The 23,629-nt window shown below is 40.0% G+C and overlaps 1 protein-coding gene and 1 non-coding gene across 2 annotated transcripts in view; both read left to right on the forward strand.

Annotated features, from left to right (window-relative positions):
* Positions 1–5,431: 5,431 nt before the first annotated feature.
* Positions 5,432–23,629, forward strand: part of Hormad1 (HORMA domain containing 1) — a 31,390-nt gene continuing 13,192 nt past the window's right edge. The window contains exons 1-9 of the mRNA XM_042682047.1: positions 5,432–5,496; positions 6,403–6,547; positions 10,426–10,489; positions 10,895–10,931; positions 17,787–17,807; positions 18,031–18,057; positions 20,121–20,188; positions 21,061–21,209; positions 23,346–23,599. Of these exons, the coding sequence (XP_042537981.1) occupies positions 5,464–5,496; positions 6,403–6,547; positions 10,426–10,489; positions 10,895–10,931; positions 17,787–17,807; positions 18,031–18,057; positions 20,121–20,188; positions 21,061–21,209; positions 23,346–23,599 (798 nt within the window). The 5' untranslated portion in view covers positions 5,432–5,463. The remainder of the gene's footprint in view (positions 5,497–6,402; positions 6,548–10,425; positions 10,490–10,894; positions 10,932–17,786; positions 17,808–18,030; positions 18,058–20,120; positions 20,189–21,060; positions 21,210–23,345; positions 23,600–23,629) is intronic.
* Trnaa-ugc lies at positions 15,966–16,049 on the forward strand. Its single transcript has one exon. It is a non-coding gene; the product is annotated as a tRNA-Ala (tRNA).

Consider the following 23,629-nt stretch of genomic DNA (forward strand, 5'->3'; position numbering starts at 1 on the left):
TCAGTACCAATAAACAGAAAAAGCCAAAAGTGGCACTTGTAGCCCAAGTGGTAGAGTTCTAGCCTAGAGCAAAAGAAGCTCAAGGACAGCGTCCAAGCCCTGAGTTCAAGCCCCAGGACTGGAAAAAAATAAAAATGAAAATAAATACATCCTAACAGATCTTTCATAATGATAGAAATCCAAAACACTTTCAGAAACTTTCTTTTCTTTTTTGGAAATAGGGTCTTACCATCTAGCCTACATCTGTCTTAAATTTGTGATCCTCCTGCCTCAATTTCCCCAGTGCTGGAATTAGAGGCATGTGCCAAACATCTTGGTTATAGAAAATAATTTTTTTTTTTTGGGGGGGGGTCCAGTCATGGGGCCTGTATTCTGGGCCTGGGCACTGTCCCTCAGCTCTTCAGCTCAAGGCTAGCACTCTACCACTTGAGCCACAGCACCACTTCTGGCTTTTTTCTTTTTGCTTATGTGGTGCTGAGGAATCGAACCCAGGGCCTCAGGAATGCAAGGCAAGCGCTCTACCACTGAACCACCTTCCCAGCACCCCCATTTTCAATTTTTCACACACTTCCCATTTTAAAGCCTTTACAAGTGTTACAAATGGATGACCAGAATATTTAAAGTGTTGACAAGTAAAAACTATATCCTAGGGCTGGGAATGTGGCTCAGTGGTAGAGCACTTGCCTTGCATTCCTGAGGCCCTGAGTTCGATTCCTCAGCACCACATAAGCAAAAAGAAAAAAGCCAGAAGTGGTGCTGTGGCTCAAGTGATAGAGCGCTAGCCTTGAGCTGAAGAGCTGAGGGCAGTGCCCAGGCCCAGAGTTCAGGCCCAGGACCGGAATAAAAAAAAATAAAAAATAAAATCTAAAACAATTCAAAGTTGGGTGCTGGTGGCTCACACCTTGTTATTCCAGGTTACTCAGGAGGCCAAGATCTGAGGGTCATGGTTCAAAGCTAGCCTGGGCAGGAAATCTGTGAGACTCTTATCTCCACCAAAAAGCCAGAAGTGGAATTGTAGCTCAAATGGTAGAGTATTAGCCATAAGCTAAAAAAAAAAAAAAAAAATCTTCAAGGACCAATACACACAAAAATAATTAAATAAACTTTTCTTTTTTCTTGGACTGGGTATATAATGCAGTGATAGTACAGTTACTTAGCATGTATAAAGGCCAGGGTTTGATACCCACTACTGTAAATCCACACACACACACACACACACACACACACACACACACACACACACACACACACACACACACACACATCCCTTTCCTCTCTTTCCCTTTCTACTTCCTCTCCCAAACCTCTATTTTCATGTTGATTTTGTTCTCTCCTTTTTGCTTCATTAAAGATAAGTAGTCAGGTACCTGTGGCTCATGCCTGCAATCCTAGCTACTCAGGAAACTGAGATCTGAGGATTGTGGTTCAAGGCAAGCCCAGGAAGGAAAGTCTGTGAGACTTATCTCTAATTAACCACAAGAAAACTGGAAGTGTTGCTGTGGCTCAAGTGGTAGAGCACTTGCCTTTAGCTGAAAAACCCAGGAACTGGGCCCAGGCCCAGAGTTCAAGACCCACGACCAACAACAACAAAATCACTGTGAAAAATGTATTAGGAAATACTGAACCATCACTTCAAGAGCAAGTACTGGGTTAAATTCTGGTAAGTGGACTGGGAAGATGGCTCAGTGGTAGAGCACTTGCCTTGCATGCCTGAGGCCCTGGGTTCGATTCCTCAGCACCACATAAGCAAAAAGAAAAAAGCCGGAAGTGGCGTTGTGGCTCAAGTGGTAGAGCACTAGCCTTGAGCTGAAGAGCTGAGGGACAGCACCCAGGCCCAGAGTTCAGGCCCCACGACCGGACCCAAAAAAAAAAAAAAAAAAAAAATTCTGGTAAGTTTCTTATCATCAAATTTTTTGCCAACTGATCAATATACAACCTCATTTTACATGTATTTCTATGTAAAAACAAATAAAGCATGTATTATTGATTCTTTAACATTGAACTGATATCCAATAGCACTGTAATTCATAACAGGACTAAACTTAGCTAACTCACGTATTTTCACCATAAAGCACATCACAACCTTCTTACACTTAGGAATATGAGGCAGGACTTCAATATTATCCTTATATTCAGACAGCAAAATCATCTCCCCACCAAATACCACAAAGATGCAAAAACATGACACTAAACTGAGCTCAAGAAGGATGTTTGGCCAGGTGCTGGTGTCTCACGCCTGTAATCCTAGCTATTCAGGAGGCTGAGTAGCTAGCCCGGGCAGAAAAGTCTGTGAGACTCTTTTTTTTTGGGTCCGGCTGTGGGGCCTGAACTCTGGGCCTGGGCGCTGTCCCTCAGCTCTTCAGCTCAAGGGTAGTGCTCTACCACTTCAGCCACAGCGCCACTTCCGGCTTTTTTCTTTTTGCTTATGTGGTGCTGAGGAATTGAACCCAGGGCCTCAGGCATACAAGGCAAGCGCTCTACCACTGAGCCACCTTCCCAGCCCTGTCTATGAGACTCTTATCTCCAACCACCAGAAAACCAGAAATGGTGCTGTGGTTCAAGTGGTAGATCGCTCACCTTGAGCTGAAGACTTCAGGGACAGCGCCCAAGCCCAGAGTTCAAGCCCCACAACCAACAAAAAAAAAAAGAAAAGAAAAAAGGATGTTTGTTCCATATAACAGCTGAAACAAGAAGATTTTTACCTTGTTTCACCTGATGTTGTATGGGGAATATGTATAATGAGATTCAGGGTGTTTTGTGTTTTTTTTTTTTACTATTTTGTAAATGTCTTTAAATGACTGCAAAAATCATATTGAACCAATTCCAAGTTGGAGGGTTACAAATAATCAATGGGCAAGTTCTACCTGTGTATGTACATTCAGAAGAAACAAAATATCTCTATACCACTGCTGAGGAAGGCTCAGAGCATTCCTCCTTAGAACTAACCACAGTTACTAGTTTCTTTCTCTTGTGATACTGAACATTGAACCAATATGTCAGAAATTCAATGTCATATTTAGGTGGTATAGTGGCCCTCCCTGCCAAGCTATTTGTTGTGATCTTGGGAAACCAGCTTTGCCTGAGACTATTTACTCATCTCTAAAGTTCATCCCTAGCACAAAACCAATTTAAAAAAAAAAGGGGGGGGGGGCTGCTTGAATGCCTGGATTCCATTCTTCAGTACTACATAAACGGAAAAAGTCGGAAGTGGTGCTGTGGCTTAAGTGGTAAAGTGCTTTGAGTAAAAAGAAGCTCCGGGAGTTAAGCCCAAGGACTGGCAAAAAAAAAGGAGACAGCAGAAAAGGCAAGTTAATACCTGCATCTTTCTCACTAAGCTCTCCTTGTAGAAGCAAAGTAAGAATATGACAGCGAATTTGAAAGGCCCTTGTAAACTTTCAATGTGATAGAAATATATGGCAAAATAATCATCAGACCAGTTTTCTCATTTTTATCCTGAAAAACTCTTCTAGTCTTCATTGTCCCAAAATGAATGAGGTCCAACAAATCTTTTCATATCTAGGATGTTCCTTTCCTTTGTAATGAAGACATGCCAAAGTTTATGAAAATTTATGTTTGCATTACTAACACAATTAATTTAGATATATGAAATATAAAATTAAGTAAAATAAGCAGCTTGTACTATTGGACAATCTCCAACTGATACCCCTTCTGATATTATTTTGTTTCTAAATGAGACACAGATGACTTTCCAAGTTACTCAGTGACCTCACTGTTCAGTAGGAACGAAACCTGGAATGGTGGATCATACCTGTAATCACAGCACTGCAAAGGCTGAGGCCGTGGATGGTTTCTTCAATGGCCAAACTGGGCTTCAAAGAGAGACCTTGTCTTTAGAAAAGGCAAAACAAAACAAAAACCAAACCAAACAAACAGCCTAATGAGACTGTTGGAGCAACTGTTTTCTTATAGACAAAAGAGAGTGGAAGAACGCAATGTGTAACTTATCAAAAACAAGTCAGAAAACAAGTCGAAGTAAACAGTGGCTGAGAGCACTTTGGTCCATCAGGGAAGCTACGTATCTCAGGAACACTGCACAGGCAATGAATCTTTTCCTAACGGCATCTGAGAGGACCGTGTAGCCTTTCTGCGCATGTACATTCCCGGCGTGCCTTGCACAGTTCTTGGCGGGAAAGGTGACCTGACCAGCGGAGGGGGGGGCGGGAGGGAGTCAAAAGGCTCCTGTTGCAGCGCGTCTGCCACTAACGGCTGAAGAAGGGCGCATGCGCACTGGACCACACGTGCGTCATTTCACAGGTCGCGTGGTCTCCGGCGCCAGGCTCTGGTACTTGATGTAATGCATGTTGTTTGTCTGGGGTTTTCTTTGTCCGTTTTTCATTTTAAGTCTCTTTTCTGTCACCTTTCGCCCACGGTTAAGTTTCTGAAGGCTCAAGTGGCAAAGTAGTTGAGAAAAGATGTGTTATTTTCCACAAGAGCTCCCCCGGATAACAGTGGACGCGGGCCGCGGGCCCAGCTTCTGTCAGGATAACTTTAAAGGCTTCTGGCAAATAGACCATTCTGGGAGGTGTGAGTAGCGGCACGCTTCTAGTCGAGTTGCCGGATGAAGGAAAGTAAATGGAAGCTAAAAGAAATTTGCATTCTTTTTCTCAAGTTACGCTTGGGAAACCGGGATCGGCGTCGATTTTTTTTTTAAATAGATTTTTTTTTGTTGCCCTTTAACCTTTCTGACAGAAATATTCACAGCGGAGCGGCGCTGAGGAAAAGTTACATCGCTCGACTACAGCAGTAACCTTCATTCCGAATGGGAAGACGCTTATGAAAGGGCTTTGTCGGGGTGATTTCTCTTTTCAGTACTTAATACCTGACCTATGCAGTGCTGACAAGCCATGACTGCGGTAGAGTGAAGAAAAGAAAGTTGGTGTGTTAGTAAAAATATCGTCTAGGGCCAGCAGCCTGGCTCAAGCGGCAGAGCACCTACTGCGCCGGCGCGGCCTCCAGTGCAGAGCTCATCCTGCCAACACAAAACCGGGTCCCTGCCGGCCACTAGAGGCGGAAGCGGAAGGTGTGATGGGAGGTCACAGGAGCCCAGGGATTTCTGGGCCAACCTGGGGGACAGAGCAAGACCCATCCTCAAAACAGCAAAGACAAAACCTGTGTGAAGAGTTTCTTTGAGGAGAGGGAATGGTTTAGCAATAGAACATGTATGAGACCTACGAGAAAGACACACACACACACACACACACACACGCACACACACACTCACACTCTTAGTCATTGAGGTAAGACTACTCGTCAAAATGGCTTATATTTAGGACCTTACTCAAAATATACATTTTTGAAGATTCTGTTTTGCTTCTCATATTTATTCAGATAAAATTCTTCACAGTATTTGTAATAAACTAGAGTGTCGGAGATAAGAATAAGATCTAAAATCAAGGGCTTGTATTGTGTCACAGGTTGAATTAAAGAAAGTATCAGAAGAAGATGGCCACTGCACAGTTGCAGAGGACTGCCATGGTATGATTTCTTATAACTTAATATGTGTTAATTAATTTTTATTTGTAGCAGTGCTGGGGTTTGAACTCAGGGCCTTGCCTTTGACCCTGTAGTTTTTTTTTTTCTTTACTGGATATTTTTAGGATAGACTCTCCAGCCAGGTCAGCTATGTATGCCTAAGCTGAGATCTACTACTTTAGTAGTTTCCTGTCTTGCTGGGATCATAGAGATTTGCCACTCATTTTCAACTTCCCTCTATAGAGAAGTCTCTGGACTTTTCTGGCCCTGCTGGTCTGGAAATCCTCCCTTTCTAAACTTCCCAAATAGCTAGAATTACAGATGTGAACCACTAGCAATAGGCTCAACTACTTTATTTTTGGGAGTTAACTGTTTAAGGATTTAATAATACTAGGAAACCCTGTATTTTAAGAAAAGAAGTTATTTAGGAAGATATTTGCTAAACTATTGTAAATTAATGAGTTGGTTGTATTAAATTGTTGGTTCTGATTTTAGATTAGGTGTTAATGCTGTTCTACTGCTTGAGTTAAATAGTTCAGAAGTAGTCCATCCTTAGAAAATTTCCTTGACTCAGAAACAAATAAAATTGTGTTATTTGCAAACCACCACGCTTTGTGGTTAATCTTGTTAAAACCTAGTCAATGATTAAAGAGGAAAATCAATATAATCCATTTGTGTATTAAGTACAGTTAATCTGCAAGTAGATCATTAAAATTCTTAAACATTTTCTGTGCATTACTTTTAGATCATTACCCTAGAAACAGTCTGACATGTTAGAAGCCACCCTGACTTTCTGGGATTACAAAGTACTATGAAGAGGAATTCTTTCAGAGTGCACAATATTTAAGTCCAAGGAAAAACTATTTTAATACTTGTATGTAACATGTTTTAATTTTCCTTGAATTTTAGAGTGCATTGGTATTTCCCAGTAAGATATCAACTGAGCAGCAGTCTTTGGTTTTAGTGAAGAGGCTACTAGCAGTTTCAGTATCCTGTATCACATATTTGAGAGGAATATTTCCAGAAAGTGCTTATGGAACAAGATATCTAGATGGTAATGTAATTTTTAAAACTTTGTTTAACATTTTTTAATTACTCTAAAACAGTAACTTTTTTTTGCCAGTCCTGGGGCCTGAACTCAGGGCCTGGGCACTGTCCCTGAGCTTCTGCTCAAGGTTAGCACTTTACCTCTAGAGCCACAGTGGCACTTCAGCCTTTTCTGCTGAGGAATCAAACTGAGGGCTACAAGCATAGTAGGGAAGCACTCTACCACTAAGCCGCATTCCAAGCCCCTTATACAGTAACTTTTTTACTTAGACATTTTATTTTTTGGTAACAGCTTTTTTAAGATATAATTCACATATCTGACAATTCACTCAAAGTTTACAATTCAGTGACTTCAGAATGTTCACAAAGTTATGCTGCTCCCACCACAATTTTAGTACATTATTTTCATTACCCCAAAGAAGAAACCTCACACATGTTAAGTTTTTTTTTTTTTTTTTGTCGGTCATGGGGCTTGAACTCTGAGCCTTGGTGCTGTCCTTCAGTCTTCAGCTCAAGGCTAGTGCTCTACTACTTGAGCCACAGGGCCACTTCTGGTTTTCTGCTGGTTTATTGGAGATCAGAGTCTCACAGACTTCCCTGCTTGGGCTGACTTTGAACCGTGATCCTCAGATCTCAGCCTCCTGAGTAGCTAGGATTAAAAGTGTGAGCCACCAGAGCCCGGCACATGTTAAGTTCTATCCACTGCCCTCTACCACCCCATCAAGCTTCCCACCACTAGGCAACCACCAATCTACATTGTTTCTATGGGATTTACTTATTCTTGACATTTCATATAAAAGGAATTATAATATGTAGCTTTAGTGACTAGCTTCTTTTTTAAATTTAATTTTATTGTCAAGGTAATATACAAAGAGATTACAGTTACATACGCAAGGTAGTGAGTACATTTCTTGTTGAACTTGTGACCCAGAAACTAGCTTATTTTAGCATCCTTTTTTTTTGTTTTGATGTTCCTGCATGTAGCATTGATTAGTACTTTATCTTTTTTCATTGCTAGATAATGTTCCATTGTATTGCTATCACTCACTCATCAGTTGGTGAACATTTGAGTGTTTTCCCCTTTTTTGGCTGTTATGTATAATGTAACATTCATATTCAAGTATTTTCAGTAACATTGAAAGCACTTAAGTATAAAAAATTGCCTTGTTTCTTAAGTATAACTCACTTGATATTACATTTACAATGAATTAAATAGATGAAAACATTGTTATTTGTAACTTTGTAAAGTGGGAGTTTATGTTCTTGTGCCATTTTAAAGAGGTGAAAAAATAGCACATTTATGCAACAATAGTTACTTCCCAACATATAGTATGTACATATTATTGTACACCAACTATGCCAAGATCTATAAAGCACTATGGTATATATACTGCCTTTTAAACTCATAATCCTGTGAAGTAGATATTATGCCTATTTTCTTTTTATGTGTATGTATGTGTAGGGTACTGGGATTTGAACTCAAAATATTGGGCTTGCTATGCTGGCATTATACCACTTGAGCCACAGCTCCACTTCTGGCTTTTTGGTGGATATTGGACGTAAGAATCTCACTGGCTTGGGTGCTAGTAGCTCACTGTAATCCTAACAATTCAGGAGGATAAGATGTAAGAATCGCCATTTGAAGCCAGCCCTCCAATTAACCACCCCCCTCCCCCTCTCCCCCCAAAAAAGCTGGAAGTTGCCTAAGTGATGAGTGCTAGCCTGAGCTTACAGCTCAGGGCTAGAGCTCAGGTCCTAAGTGCAAGCCCCAGGACCAACACACACACACACACACACACAGCACACACACACAGCACAGAGAGACAGAGACAGAGAAAATAAGAGTCTCATGGACTTTACTGTCTGATCTGGAGATCCTTGAACCAGATCTGAGATATCACCCTCCTGAGTAACTACGATTACAGGCATAAACCATTGGCCCTTGACTGTTAGTCACTTTAGAGATGGAGTTTAGTGAACTTTTTCTGAGTTTTAAGCCACCACAATCCTCCAGATGTCAGCTTCTTGAGTAGTTAGAATTACAGATGTGAGTTGGTTGTGCTTGGCTCCTATTTTTCCAATAAGGAGAGATACTCTCAAGACCTTTTCATTCTGTTAATTTTACTTTTTTACAGAATTCTTTGTCTTTGATACCAATTAACTTCTTGGTCTTTACAGTATTTCAGTTGGATAAAGGACGATAGAAAACACTTTTTTTTTGCCGGGCGCTGGTGGCTCACGCCTGTAATCCTAGCTACTCAGGAGGCTGAGATCTGAGGATCGCGGTTCAAAGCCAGCCCGGGCAGGAAAGACCGTGAGACTCCTATCTCCAATAAACCACCAGAAAACAGGAAGTGGTGCTGTAGCTCAAGTGGTAGAGTGCTCGCCTTGAGCTGAAGAGCTGAGGGACAGCGCCCAGGCCCAGAGTTCAAGCCCCACGACCGACAAAAAAAAAAAAAATGTTAAAATAAAAAAAAAAGAAAACACTTTTTTTTTTTTTTTTTTTAAATTTTTGTTGGGTCTGGCCGGTCATGGGACTTGAACTCTGGGCCTGGGTGCTATCCCTCAACTCTTCAGCTCAAGGCTAGCGCTCTACCACTTGAGATACAGTGCCACTTCCGGCTTTTTTCTTTTTGCTTATGTGGTGCTAAGGAATCGAACTCAGGGCCTCAGGCATGCAAGGCAAGCGCTCTACCACTGAGCCACCTTCCCAGTCCCAAAAACACTCTTAAGGTTCTAAAATATCTAATTTTCTGTATTCTATAATTTTTTTTTGGGGGGGGGGTCCAGTTGTGGGGCCTGAACTCTGGGCCTGGACGCTGTCCCTCAGCTCTTCAACCTCAAGGCTAGCACTCTACCACTTGAGCCACAGCACCACTTCCAGCTTTTTTCTTTTTACTTTTGTGGTGCTGAGGAATCGAACCCAGGGCCTCATGCATGCAAGGCAAGCACTTTACCACTGAGCCACCTTCCCAGCCCCTTGGTTTGTTTTTTCAGATAGCGTCACCATACTTTTGCCCTGGGGAAGGGTGGCCTTAGTCTATGATCCTATTACATCCATTCCTGACACTCTTAAAAATTATAGAATGCATGGGCTGGGAAGGTGGCTCAGTGGTAGAGCGCTTACCTTGCATGCCTGAGACCCTGGGTTCGATTCCTCAACACCACATAAGCAAAAAGAAAAAAGCTGGAAGTGGCACTGTGGCTCAAGTGGTAGAGTGCTAGCCTTGAGATGAAGAGCTGAGGGACAGCGCCCAAGCCCAGAGTTGAGGCCCCACGACCGGACCCAAAAAAAAAAAAGAAAAGAAAAAACAAACCAAAAGTTAAAAGACTAGGTGAGTGTCTCAAGGATTAAAATAAATTTGAAGCCTTGAGTTCACTTCCATTATCACATTAAACAAATTTTTTTCTACCCATCAATTTAAATTTCCATCATTATAATGACATTTTATAATAAAGATAAAAGAGTACATTTATGTAACTTTTCTTCTTTTATGTTAATAATACCAATCATTTGGAAGTTCATTGCCTTTAATTATATACCATAGCTAAAGAAAATAAACTTTAGCCAGGCACTAGTGATGCACACTTGTAATATTAGCTAGTCAAGAGGCTAAGATTTGAGAATAACAGTCCAAAGCCAGCTTGAGCAAGAAAGTCTGTGAGACTCTTTATCTCCAGTTAACCAACAGAAAATCAGAAGTGGTACTGTGTTTCAAAGTGGTAGAACACTAGCTTTGAGCAAAAGAGCTCAGGGACAGCAACCAGGCCCTGTGTTTAAGTCCCATAACAAAAAATAAATAATTAAAAAATAAACTATTAAAAAATCTATTTTTTTACTGTTACTTAACAGTAACATATTTATTTCATAATTTTTGTGTTTAGATCTTTGTGTCAAAATTCTGAGAGAAGATAAAAATTGTCCAGGTTCTACACAGTTAGTGAGATGGTAAGTAAAAGAATAACTATGGGTAGAAAATTAGCATTTTTTCTAAATTATTTTTGTACATTAAATACTTATTCATATGTAACCAAATTTTGGTGATTGACCCTTTAGTGATAGTACCCTTTTGTCAGGTGTTTTAATTTATACATTAAAATTATTCTTTATGCCCCAGGTAAACAGCTTTATTTTCCTTCTTGTCCTCACAAATACCTTCCATCCAGTATCATTTTTTTTGCAAAATTATTTCATATATTGAATTTTGCTTTATTTAAAGCTAAAAATAAGGATGCTTCTAATGTTAAGTTTTTGTATTATTTAATAGTGAGGTAACATAGAAATTTATGAAAAGTAGTTTTTGAAATTGCATTCAATCTAAAATGCATCTTTGTTTTGTTTGTTTGTTTTTAGGATGCTAGGGTGCTATGATGCTTTACAAAAAAAATATGTAAGTCTTAGTATCCTTTTTCTACTTTTGTTCTATATGTTGTATTTGACAACTCTAACATGAATCCAGAAATAGTAAAACATTAAACTAACTGAGACAAGCCGGGTGCCGGTGGCTCATGCCTGTAATCCTAGCTACTCAGGAGGCTGAGATCTGAGAATCATGGTTCAAGGCCAGCCTGAGCAGGAAAGTCCGTGAGACTCTCATTTCCAATTAACCACCACCAGAAAACCGGAAGTGACGCTGTGGCTCAAGCAATAGAGTGCCCCTCTTGAGCTGAAGAGCGCAGGGACAGCACCCAAGCCCAAGAATTCAAGCCCCACAACCCACCAAAAAAAAAAAAAAAAAGATTCTCACTCACAGACTTTACTGCCAGGCTGGCTGTGAACCATGATCCTCAGATCTCAGCCACTTTGAGTAGCTAGGATTGTAAGCATGAGCCACTGGTGCCCAGCTTTGTATCTCTTCTTTAATATTATCCTAATAATTTAATGAATTATTTCTTGATTAGGGCTGAAAATAAATTTCCAGCCGGGCATGTTGGCTGAAGCCTGTAAATCTTAACTAACTGCCCCCGTCCACCAAAAAAACTACCAGAGGGAGATTACATCTTTTTTTTTTTTTCATTTTATTTTATTTTATTTTTTTGTGAACGTACTGTACAGAGGGGTTACAATTACATGGGCAGGATAATGCGTACATTTCTTATCAAGCATTGCAGCCTCCTCCTTTGTTTACCCTTCACATCCCTTCCCAGCCTCCCCCCCCCCAGCAATGTTGTAAAGCTCATTTTTCGACATGACAACTTGTACTTCTCATTGTTGCAACAGGTTCACCTGTATCCTTAAACGACTTGTTTTTGGGAGATTACATCTTAACCAATGACAGGATCCAGTAGACAGTGCCTGTTAATCCAACTCATGAAAGCATAAGTAGAATCAGAGTCAAGGCCAGCGTCCAGATGCAAAGAGAGACTCTCTTTATAAAATAACCAATGCAAAAAAAAAAAAAAAAAGTAGGTTGACAGAGTGGCTTAGGTAGGCTTAAATTCAATTGAATTTAAATTGAATTTAAATCTGAAAACTGAATATTACAAGAAGATAAATAAATCAATTAGTTAATTTCCTTTGATAAGGGAATGTAGCTCAGTGGCAGAGATTTTTGTCTTTTAAGTGTGTAAGGACCTCCATTCCATTTCCAAGGTAGTAAAAGAAATAATTTTCATATATATGTATATATATGCATATATAGGATATATATATATATAGGTTGTCACAAATTCTGGCTTTGTTTTAGTTTAAGTTTTTACAGTAAGCAGAGCACAGAGGCTCGAGTCTATAATCCTAGCTACTTAAGAGACAGGAATCTGGTGATTACATTTTTTAGGTCAACCCAGGCAAAAAAGAGGTTTGAGAGACTCCATCTCAATCAATGGCTGGGCACAGTATAGCATGTGCCTGTGTTATCCCAGCCTCAGGAGAAAGCAATATGTGTAGGTGTAGGTGTAATGGTTCCCAGGGAAAATAATTCAAATAGGGACTGGAGATATGGCTCAAATGGTACAATGCCTACCTAGCTCAAGAACAAGAACAAGTTTCTCAGTACTACCAAGAAAGGAAAAAAAAAATTTTCAATAGACTATCAAACTTCTTGCACACTTAACGAAACTTTTCTTTTGGATTAGTTGTGGGAATAGAACTATGGGCCTAGGCACTGTCCCTGAGCTCTTCAGCTCAAGGCTAGCACTCTACCACTTGAGCCAAAGCACCACTTCTAGTTTTCTGATGGTTAATTGGAGATAAGAGTCTCCTGGACTTTCCTGCCCGAGCTGGCTTTGAACAAAGATCCTCCTGACTCAGCCTTCTGAGTAGCTAGGATTATAGGTGTGAGCCACTGGCACCTGGCTACTCATCATAATATTTTATAATATATGTATGACATTTAGACTGGATGTGGTTGTTCATGACTGTAATACTGCCACTTGAGAGGCTGAGTCAGGAGGATCATAAGTTCAGAGGTACCCTGGGTTAGTTAGCAAGTTTTAGGCTACATAGCAAGACCCTGTTGAAAAAAAAATCAGTTCCTGCAAAATTGAAATTGTGAAGATGAGTTTTTATTCATGACACCTAACCTTCTTCATTAAGGCATATTGAGTGCCTGTTTTGTGATGAACACATTTTGGATAGGAACAGGAGTAAGCGTGTTCTTGAAAGAGAGTTCTTTCTAATGTCAGTCAAAAAAGCAAACAACTAATCCAATAGTGTTAAATGCCTTTAAAATACTTATGAAAAGGATGTTATAAACTGGGAGAGAGTGAAGGAAGGGGTGACATTGTACAAAAAGAACTGAACTCTTTTTTTTTTTGGTCAGTCATGGGGCCTGAACTCTGGGCCTGGGTGCTGTCGCTCAGGTCTTCAGCTCAAGGCTAGTGCTCTACTACTTGAGCCACAGTGCCACTTCCTGTTTTCTGGTGGTTTATTGGAAGTAAGTATCTCACGGACTTTCCTGCCTAGGCTGGCTTTGAACTGTGATCATCAGCTCACAGCCTCCTGAGTAGCTAGGATTACAGGTGAGACCACCCCGGTGCCTGGCAGAACTGAACTCTTTACCTGACTTATGTAACTGTAACCTCTGTATGTCACTTTTATAATAATAATAACATTTTTTTGTAATTTTTTTTATTGTGAAAATACTGTACTGAGGGGTTACAATTACATGAGCAAGGTAATGTTGCCTTCTCCTTTGTTTTTCCCCTACCATCCCTTCCCTCCCACCTCCACACCTAAACTCTCCCCACTGACCCCCCCCCACCCAACCCCCCGCCTAAATTTTAAAGTTCATTTTTCAACATAGTGTCTTCTACATCTCATTGTTGCAATGGGCCCACCTGTATCCCTATTTAAACATTTTGTTTTTTTCCCTTCCCCTCCCCAAATTATACCAACATCAAATACAGTGAAAACAGGGGTTATACCGTGGGAGAGGAACATACAAAGCAACAAAAAAATCACATAGTACCTTATAAATATGTTAGAAACATAACAATAACATTTTATTTTTATTTTTAAATTTTTCTTCCTAACATTTATTTTTTGCCATTCTTGGGGCTTGAACTCAGGGCCCTGGGCACTGTCCCTGAGCTTCTTTTACTCAAGGCTAGCACTCTACTGCTTGAGCCAAAGTGTCACTTCTGGCTTTTTCTGTTTATGTGGTACTGAGGAGTGAACCCAGGCCTTCATGCATGCTAGGCAAGCACTCCACCACTAAGCCATATTCCCAGCCCCAACAATAACAAATTTTAAAAAGAGAAAAGGATGCTATACATGTAGATGTAGAATAACTTTAGCTAGGATGGTCAGAGAAAATCTTCTCTGAGTTGGTAACATTTAGGCTGAGACTTGAAAGGAGAAGGCATTCATTTTAGAAAATAATACCCTCCACAGAGTAGCAGAGAGTTACAGAGGACTTTGGAGAGTTATAGGAACAGAAAAGAAGGCCAATTTTTTTTTATGATCGGAGAGCAATTGTGTCATGGAGGAAAATGGCCTGAAATGAACCTGGGAAGATAGGGATAGAACATTCATTTCTATGTAGGTAAAAAGTTTAGATTTTATTTCAGATGCAAAAGAAGCCCTTTGAAACTTTTAGGTAGAACTATAACAGCATTTAAAAAATTTAATCCCTCTTCTCTTTATAGTATAGAAAGAGAGTAAGATTGGGAATAAGAGGCAATTACTCAGGCAATTACTATAGAATTGGCAAGAAATGGTGCCAGTGGGCTGGGAAGGTGGCTCAGTGGTAGAGTGCTTGCCTTGCATGCATGAGGCCCTGGGTTCGATTCCTCAGCACCACATAAGCAAAAAGAAAAAAGCCGGAAGTGGCACTGTGGCCCAAGTGGTAGAGCACTAGCCTTAGCTGAAGAGCTGAGGGACAGCGCCCAGGCCCAGAGTTCAGGCCCACGACCAGACCAAAAAAAAAAAAAAAAAAGAAATGGTGCTAGCTTAGACATGATGATGACAAAGGAGGAGATTCAAGACATATTTGACACTAGATCTTACATTTGTTGATGGATTGCTTGTGAAGTAGAAGGAAAGTATCAGAGTCAAAGATGACTAGATTTTTGGCAAATCATTTAAGTGAACAATTTTCTGTTCCAATAACCTCCACAGTCTCTTTCCTTTACTAATGAATAAGTCCTTGAGCTTTCTAATTTTTTCTTTTCAAATCCCATACTCATGTTAGTTATTTCACAATAATTATTTTTCTTGTAATTTGTAGTAATGTCCCGTTCATTTAAATCAGTGAAATAAAATGCTAACATAAATTTCACCCACCAATAAGCTAAGTAGAAATAGGTATTTGGAGAATAGGAAACATATATAAAATATACCCTTAGAGGCATGATATAGTCTCCTACAATAATCATTAAGAAAAAATGTTGAAAAAAAAAAAGAATAAATATTGAGTCAGGCTCTGATGATTCACACCTGTAATCTGAGCTACTGAGGAAACTCAGATCTGAGGATCACGGTTCAAAGCCAGCCCAGGCACCAGAAAACAGGAAGTGGCACTGTGGCTCAAGTAGTAGAGCACTCGAGAGTCTAAGCCGGGCGCTGGTGGCTCACACTCGTAAGCCTAGCTACTCAGGGGGCTGAGACCTGAGGATCACAGTACAAAGACAGCAAGGGCAGGAAAGTCCCTGAGACTCATCTCCAATAAACCACTAGAAAAACCAGAAGTGGTGCTGTGGTTCAAGTGGTAGCGCACTTACCTTGAGCTGAAGAACGCAGGGACAGCACCCAGGCCCAGAGTTCAAGCCCCATGACCGACAAAAAAAAAAAAAAGAGTCTAAGATCTGGAGAATCACTATATGAAGCCAGCCTGTGCAGAAAAGTCCAAGAGACTCTATCTAAAAATAAATTTAAAAAAAAAGCAGAACTAGAGGCATGGCTCAAGTAGTAAAACACCAGTCAGGCAAACTAAGAAAATTCCAAGTCCTGAGTTGAAGCCCCAGAACCAGGAATAAAAAAATAAGTGTTGAGGGCTGGGAAGGTGGCTCAGTGGTAGAGCGCTTGCCTTGCATGCATGAGGCCCTGGGTTCGATTCCCCAGCAACACATAAGCAAAAAGAAAAAAAGCCGGAGGTTGCGCTGTGGCTCAAGTGGTAGAGCGCTAGTCTTGAGCTGGAGAGCTGAGGGACAGCACCCAGGCCCAGAGTTCAGGCCCCATGACTGGACCCCAAAAAAAAAAAAAGTGTTGAAAATGGTGGGATAAAGAGTGAACAGAGCCAGGGGCCGGTGGCTCACGCCTGTAATCCTAGCTACTGAGGAGTCTGAGATCAAGGTTCAAATCCAGCCTGGGCAGGAAAGTCTGTGAGACTCTTATCTCCAATTAACCACCAGAAAACGGGAAGTGGTGCTGTGACTCAAGCGGTAGAGCATTCGCATTGAGCTGAAAAGTGCAAGGACAGCATCCAAGCCCAGAGTTCAAGCCCCAAGATCAACAAAAAAAGAAAGAAAGAAAGAAATGTACTCTTTATCTGACTTATGTAATTGTTACCCCTCTGTAAATCACTTTTATAATAACAGTAAAAATGCATGAAAAAATGTTGAGAGGGCTGGGAAGATGGCTCAGTGGTATAGCACTTGCCTTGCATGCATGAGGCCCTGAGTTCGATTCCTCAGCACCACATAAGCAAAAAGAAAAAAGCCGGAAGTGGCACTGTGGCTCTAATGGTAGAGTGCTAGCCTTGAGCTGAAAAGCTGAGGGACAGCGCCCAGGCCCAGAGTTCAGGCCCCACGACCGGACCCAAAAAAAAAAAAAAAAAAATGTTGAGAAAGAACACTTATTTATTTATTTCCCAGTCCTGTGGTTTTGAATTCAGAGCCTGGCCACTGTTTGAACTTCTTTTGCTCAAGGGATTGAACCCAGGACTACGTGTACTCTACCACTAAGCCACATTCCCAGCCCCCACTTATTTATTTTTGATGCTGGTGATGGAATCCAGGTACATGCTCAGCATGTATTCTACTAGTGAGCTACACACCTAGTCGAAGAAATAGTACAAAATAAGGTGGTTTTTTTGTTTTGTGTTTTGTGGGGATTGTTTGCCAGTTAAGGGGCTTGAATTCTGGGGCCTGAGCTCTTCAGCTCTAGGAGAGTGCTCTACCACGTGACCCACAGTGTCACTTCCAGTTTTCTTGTGGTTAATTGGAGATCAGAGTCTCATGGAGGGGCTGGGAAGGTGGCTCAGTGGTAGAGTGCTTGCCTTGCATGCATGAGGCCCTAGGTTCGATTCCTCAGCACCACAGAAGCAAAAAGAAAAAAGCCAGAAGTGGCGCCTTGGCTCAAGTGGTAGCGTACTAGCCTTGAGCTGAAGAGCTGAGGGACAGCACCCAGGCCCAGAGTTCAGGACCCACGACCGGACCCTCCCAAAAAAAAAGTCTCATGGAGTTTCCTTCCCAGGCTGACTTTGAACCACAATCCTCAGAGCTCGGCTCCTGAGTAGCTAGGGTGACAGGTATGAGCCACTGGCCAGGCTACAAAGTAAGTTTTATGCTTTACTATGAAAACTTTTGTTGTTGTTGGTCATGGGGCTTGAACTCTGGGCCTGGGCACGGTCCCTCAGCTCTTCAGCTCAAGGCAAGCACTCTATCACTTGAGCCACAGCGCCATTTTGGGTTTCTGGTGGTTAACTGGAGATAAGAGTCTTATAGATGCACCAGCCCGGGCTGGCTTTGAACCACGATGCTCAGATCTCAGCCTCCTGAGTAGCTAGAATTACAGGTATGAGCCACCAGCGCCTGGTGAAATCTATTTTATACAAGTAAGATGTTTGTTCTTTGTTGTTTTTCAGCTAAGGATGGTCATTCTAGCTGTAAGTATCTTAATGTTGTATTTTAGTTTTCCCTTTCTTCATTAAATGACATTGAAACTATCAGTTATCACCTTTTCAAACCACTAGTCTATTCAATGGGAAAAACATTAATATTGGGTAGTCATTTTATTTTTTGTTTTGCTTTGCTGTGTTCACTTAACATTTTAAATATGCAATTTATTTCTTTTTGAATACTTAAACTCAATTTAAATTATTTTAATAGGTATACACCAATCCAGAAGACCCTCAGGTAAGCATGCTTGGGTAAATAAACATTATAATTCCAATATCTAAATATATATTATTTTAATATTTAATATATATGTTTAAGTCTTGTATATATTTATGTTTAAATCTTATATAATGCTTCTAAGCTTGTATTGTTATATTTAAAAAGAAACATGCGGGGCTGGAAAGGTGGCTCAGTGGTAGAGCGCTTGCCTTGCATGCCTGAGGCCCTGGGTTTGATTCCTCAGCACCACATAAGCAAAAAGAAAAAAGCCGGAAGTGGCGTTGTGGCTCAAGTGGTAGAGCGCTAGCCTTGAGCTGAAGAGCTAAGGGACAGCGCCCAGGCCCAGAGTTCAGGCCCCATGACCGGACCCCTCCCCCCCCCCCAAGAAAAAAAAAGAAACATGCTTACTACAGGAGATGATGTGACTGGTCCTATCCTACAAAGCTTATAAACTTTTAGAAATAACCTAAATCACTTGGGAATAGATGCTACAGTTCAATCACACCCACATGTTCATCTGACAATCAAGGGAAAGAAAAGAACAAGAAATTAAATGGAAAACTAGAAGACAAGAAACAGGGGGAGAAGTTTCTTAAGTGTTTATTATATTAGGCTTTGGGCTTTTTGAACATTTTTTTCTCATTTATTCATTATAACCTTCATGACATAATTACCATTAGCATCTCTACCTTACAAACCTAGATACAAGTTTTCTTTTTTTGGTGCCAGTTCTGTATCTCAAACTCAGGGCCTAGGCACTGTCTCTGAGCTTTTTCACTCAAAGCTAGAGCTCTACCACTTGAGCCACAAGTCCACTTCCTGCTTTTTGTTAGTTAATTGGAGGAAGCCTCACAGAGTTTCTGCCTGGGCTGGCTTTGAACCTTGATTCTCATAACTCCTGAGTAGCTAGGATGACAGTCGTGAGCCACTATGATTCAAGGTTTTATTTATTTATTGTCCTGGGGCTTGAAGTCAAGGCCTCGGCACCATCTCTGAGCCTCTTTGTGCTTAAGGCTAGCTCTCTACCACTTGAGCCACAGTGTTACTTCAGGCTTTTTCTGAGTAGCTTATTCTGAGTTCCATGGACTTTTCTGCCCAAGGGTGGCTTTGAACTGCAATTCTCAGATCTCAACCTACTGAGCAGCTAGGATTAGAAGCATGAGCCACAGGTGGCACCAGGCCAATACAAGGTTTCTTACCCAAGGTTATGTGATAGAAGAGACAGAACCAGAATTTGAATCTAGGAAGGTTATCTCATCATCTGGTTGCTTAATCATTATAATACATGTGTTAATATGTAATGTTTTATTCAGTTGTGGATAAGGAGATTAAATTGATTTAAAACACAGCAGATCCCCTCCCCCATCCTTATATGAACAGGACAAGCAAAGAAAGCAAACTATTCCCAGCTTTGGAATGGCTAGGATTGTTTTTAATCTTTGATATTCATGCTGTAATTAATTCTTAATGTATGCCCTTAGTGACAAAACAGGTTATTTGTGCAAAGGTTATGAATAAGTTAATTGTAAAGAAAATAGTATAGTTGTACATTTTCTTCTACCAATAAATGAACAATCTTATTGATGCACTACTGTTAATAATATGGTGAATGTTTACTGTATCAGGAATTTTATAAAGTATTCAGTAACTGGGAATACAAGGTGTGCCATCATGTCCAGCTCTAATTGCCTCTTAAAGATCCCAAACTGTAACACTGATATGCTGGGGAGTAAATTTGCAACAAATGAACTTTCGGTGACACATTCAAACTAAAGCACTTAACTATTCTGTCGAGATATTGTTTCTCCCTTTACTGTTTCCTTCTAAAGAGTTCCTAACACTTATTATTCATAAACTGTAAACAATAATAATAATAATAATGGAATAGATATACCTCTAAGACTGAGGCCCCAAAACCCAGACCATTAGAATTGACTCTCAGGAATTGAAAACCTTAGTGGACCAATAGGGATTAGCATGTAAGAACAAACTATTGACTAAATGTTAAGAGTTATATACAAGTAGCATATTGCTGTTTTATATAACCAAAATTTACCTGAGTCCAATGTTTTCTATTTTAGACAATTTCAGAATGCTACCAATTTAAGTTCAAGTACACCAAAAGTGGACCAGTCATGGACTTTACAAGGTATTGTTCTATAGTATCATTTTATATTAATAATACCACCTATTCATTAACATTTACTAGCTAAACTTCAGGATTAATTCTGGAAAGCATCATTCATTCACTGATTTATTATATTGGGTCTTGAACTCAGGGCTTCTTACTTGCTAGGCAAGTGTTTTACCACTTAAGCCTTATCCCAGCCCCAGGATTAATTCTAAACCTTCTCAAATCCCCAGTTAACGTTCAAGATATGGCTATATCAAATAGAACAGTACCTTGAATAGCTGCATTACAAGATTGTGTGACTCATTATATACTATTTGAGAAAGGATTTGCATGATTAGAAGTATGATTAAAATCCATCATTTATTTCCTTTAAATACTTCATTAAAACATAAAATGTTTAATTATTATGGCTTATGCCTATAATCCAAGCTACTCAGGATGTTGAGATCTGAGGATCATGGTTCAAAGCCAGCTTAGGAAGGAAAGCCCAGGAGATTCTTATCTCCAATTAGCTACCAAAAAAGCAGGAAGTGGAATTGTATCTCAAGTGAAATAGAATACTAACTTTGAGCACGGTGGCTCATACCTTCAATCCAGCTACTTGGGAGGCAAATATAGGAAGACTGAATTCAAAGCCAGCCCAGGCAAAGTTGATGAGACTCTCTTTCAAACACAGAAATTAAATATAAATAAAATGTGTATTATCCAAATTAATATTTGGATATAGTGATAATACATTTTATAATAGCGACCTTGAAATCGACTTTATGGTAACTGTCAATAACTTTGATATAATAAAAGCAAGAATTTCAAATAGTTAAAATGTGAAGTTATGATATTGGTAGCACCAGTTTTATGAAAAAAATTAATATCTGATTATTTTCTAGTAAAAATCAAAATGAATCTAACATGTCATCTGCTGACACCAAGAAAGCAAGTATTCTCCTCATTCGCAAGATTTATATTCTAATGCAAAATCTGGGACCTTTACCTAATGATGTTTGTTTGACCATGAAACTTTTTTACTACGATGAAGGTACTATTTGCAATATGTTGTGGGGTTTTTTTGGAATTTGAATTTATTATTATTATTGAAATAATTAATTTCCATTCTGGATGTTTATAGCACCTACACTATTAATATATTTTTGAACAAAGAATTTGCAAAAGAAAGACTTGAAAAAAATAGACGTTAAAATGTACACTTCTCTAGTGATAGGGACATATCCATGTGAAACGTAATTCTACTGATAAAGAAATGAAACAATGAGACACTGTTTTACTTACTAGATTGGTAAAACTTGAAAACCTATTATTGGAAAAAATAGGAAAAAGCATTTTGTTTTGTTTTGTTTTTTTTGGATCCAGTCGTAGGGCCTGAACTCTGGGCCTGGGCACTCTTCAGCTCAAGGCATGCAAGGCAAGCACTCTACCACTGAGCCACCTTCCCAGCCCCAGGAAAAAGCATTTTTGAGGAAATGTAGAAACAGTTTTAGAGGATCATTTGGCAATATCAAAAGTTTAATTTTAATACAAAATATCTATAACTAGAAAAATATTTTTAATCTATATCTGCAAAATTATGCAAGATTACATATTTATAAATATTTTTGTTATAACTTTGCCAAAATAGGAACAAACAGTTGTTCTTTGGAAATTGAGTAAATAAAGTGTGGCACAGGGGCTGGGAAGGTGGCTCAGTGGCAGAGCACTTGCCTTGCATGCATGAGGCCCTGGGTTCAATTCCTCAGCACCACATAAGCAGAAAGAAAAAAAGCCGGAAGTGGCGCTGTGGCTCAAGTGGTAGAGCACTAGCCTTGAGCTGAAGAGCTGAGGGACAGCACCCTGGCCCAGAGTTCAGGCCCCACGACCAGACCCCCAAAAAAAAGTGTGGCACATAGCTGGGTGCCAGTGGCTCATGCCTGTGATCACAGCTATTCAGGAGGATGAGATCTGCGGTTCTAAACTAGCTCAGGCAGAAATGTCTATGAAACTCTTATCTCCAATTAACTGCCAAAAAAAAAAAAAAAAAGCTGGAAGTGGAGCTGTGCCTTAAGTGGTAGAGCACTAGCCTTGAATAAAAAAGTTCAGGGAGGGGCTGGGAAGGTGGCTCAGTGGTAGAGCGCTTGCCTTGGCATGCATGAGGCCCCGGGTTTGATTCCTCAGCACCACATAAGCAAAAAAGAAAAAAAGCCGGAAGTGGCGCTATGGCCCAAGTGGTAGAGCGCTAGCCTTGAGCTGAAGAGCTGAGGGACAGCACCCAGGCCCAAAGTTCAGGCCCCATGACCAGACCCAAAAGAAAAGAAAAGTTCAGGGATAGGGCCCCGGCCCTGAGTTCAAGCCCAGGACCAGCATAAAATAGAAAAAAATAAATAAATTGTATTACATGAAGAACAGCTAGATACATAATAGTATGATCACATTTCTGTTTCTAAGGACATATATATTTCCTAAAACCCTATGTAAGAAACGTTATATTTTTATTATATATAATATATTGCCTTCAAGAACATAAAGCAAAGACAATACCAATTTAAATTTATCAAATATTCTCTTGTATATTTGTTGCCAGTTCTCTTCGGAATGTTTTACAATGCTTTAATTCATTTTATAGCCATAGTGACCCTAGAAGGGCAGGTACTATTATTTTTCCATTTAACCAAGGAAGAAATCAAACCAAAGATAATTTGTTCCAGACCACACAGCCAGTCAGAAAAATGAATTAACTTTTAGGGAATAAAATGAGGACTTGGTGATAGGAAAAGAGTAATGTTGGATTTCTATTTGTGCCCTCTGTGCTATTTGAAACTTACCTGCATGTGATTTTTTTTGTCTGTTTGTTTTGGTTTTGGTTTTGGTTTTGATTTTTTGTTGTTGTTCCTGGGCTTGAACTCTGGGCCTAAGTGCTGTCCTTGAGCTCCTCAGCACAAAGTGAGAGTTCTACCACTTGAGCCAATGCCACTTTGGGTTTCTGGTGGTTAAATGGAGATAAGTCTCACCAATATTCCTGCCCGGGCTGGCTTTGAACCACGATCCTCAGATCTCAGCCTCCTGAGTAGCTAGAATTACAGGCGTGAGCCATCAGCGCCTGGCTTCTGCATATGTTTTTATATAAGGTAATATAGTTTCATCAGTTCTGTGAACATTATGGTTTAAACTTATTTTTTTGTAGTTACACCTCCAGATTACCAGCCACCTGGCTTTAAAGATGGTGATTGTGACGGGGTAACATTTGAAGGGGATCCTATGTATTTAAATGTTGGAGAAGTCCCAACACCTTTTCACACCTTCAAAGTAAAAGTGACCACTGAGAGAGAACGAATGGAAAATATTGATTCAACTATACTATTACCAAAACAATTAAAAACACCACTTCGAAAAATCCTGATGGACAAAGATGATGTCGAAGATGAAAATTACTTAAGTGTGAGTATATCTAAAGAGTTACAAAAATGT

This window comes from Dipodomys spectabilis, unplaced genomic scaffold (assembly GCF_019054845.1).
Source record: "Dipodomys spectabilis isolate Male_0828 unplaced genomic scaffold, ASM1905484v1 ptg000069l, whole genome shotgun sequence".
In the NCBI taxonomy this organism is placed as follows: Eukaryota; Metazoa; Chordata; class Mammalia; order Rodentia; family Heteromyidae; genus Dipodomys; species Dipodomys spectabilis.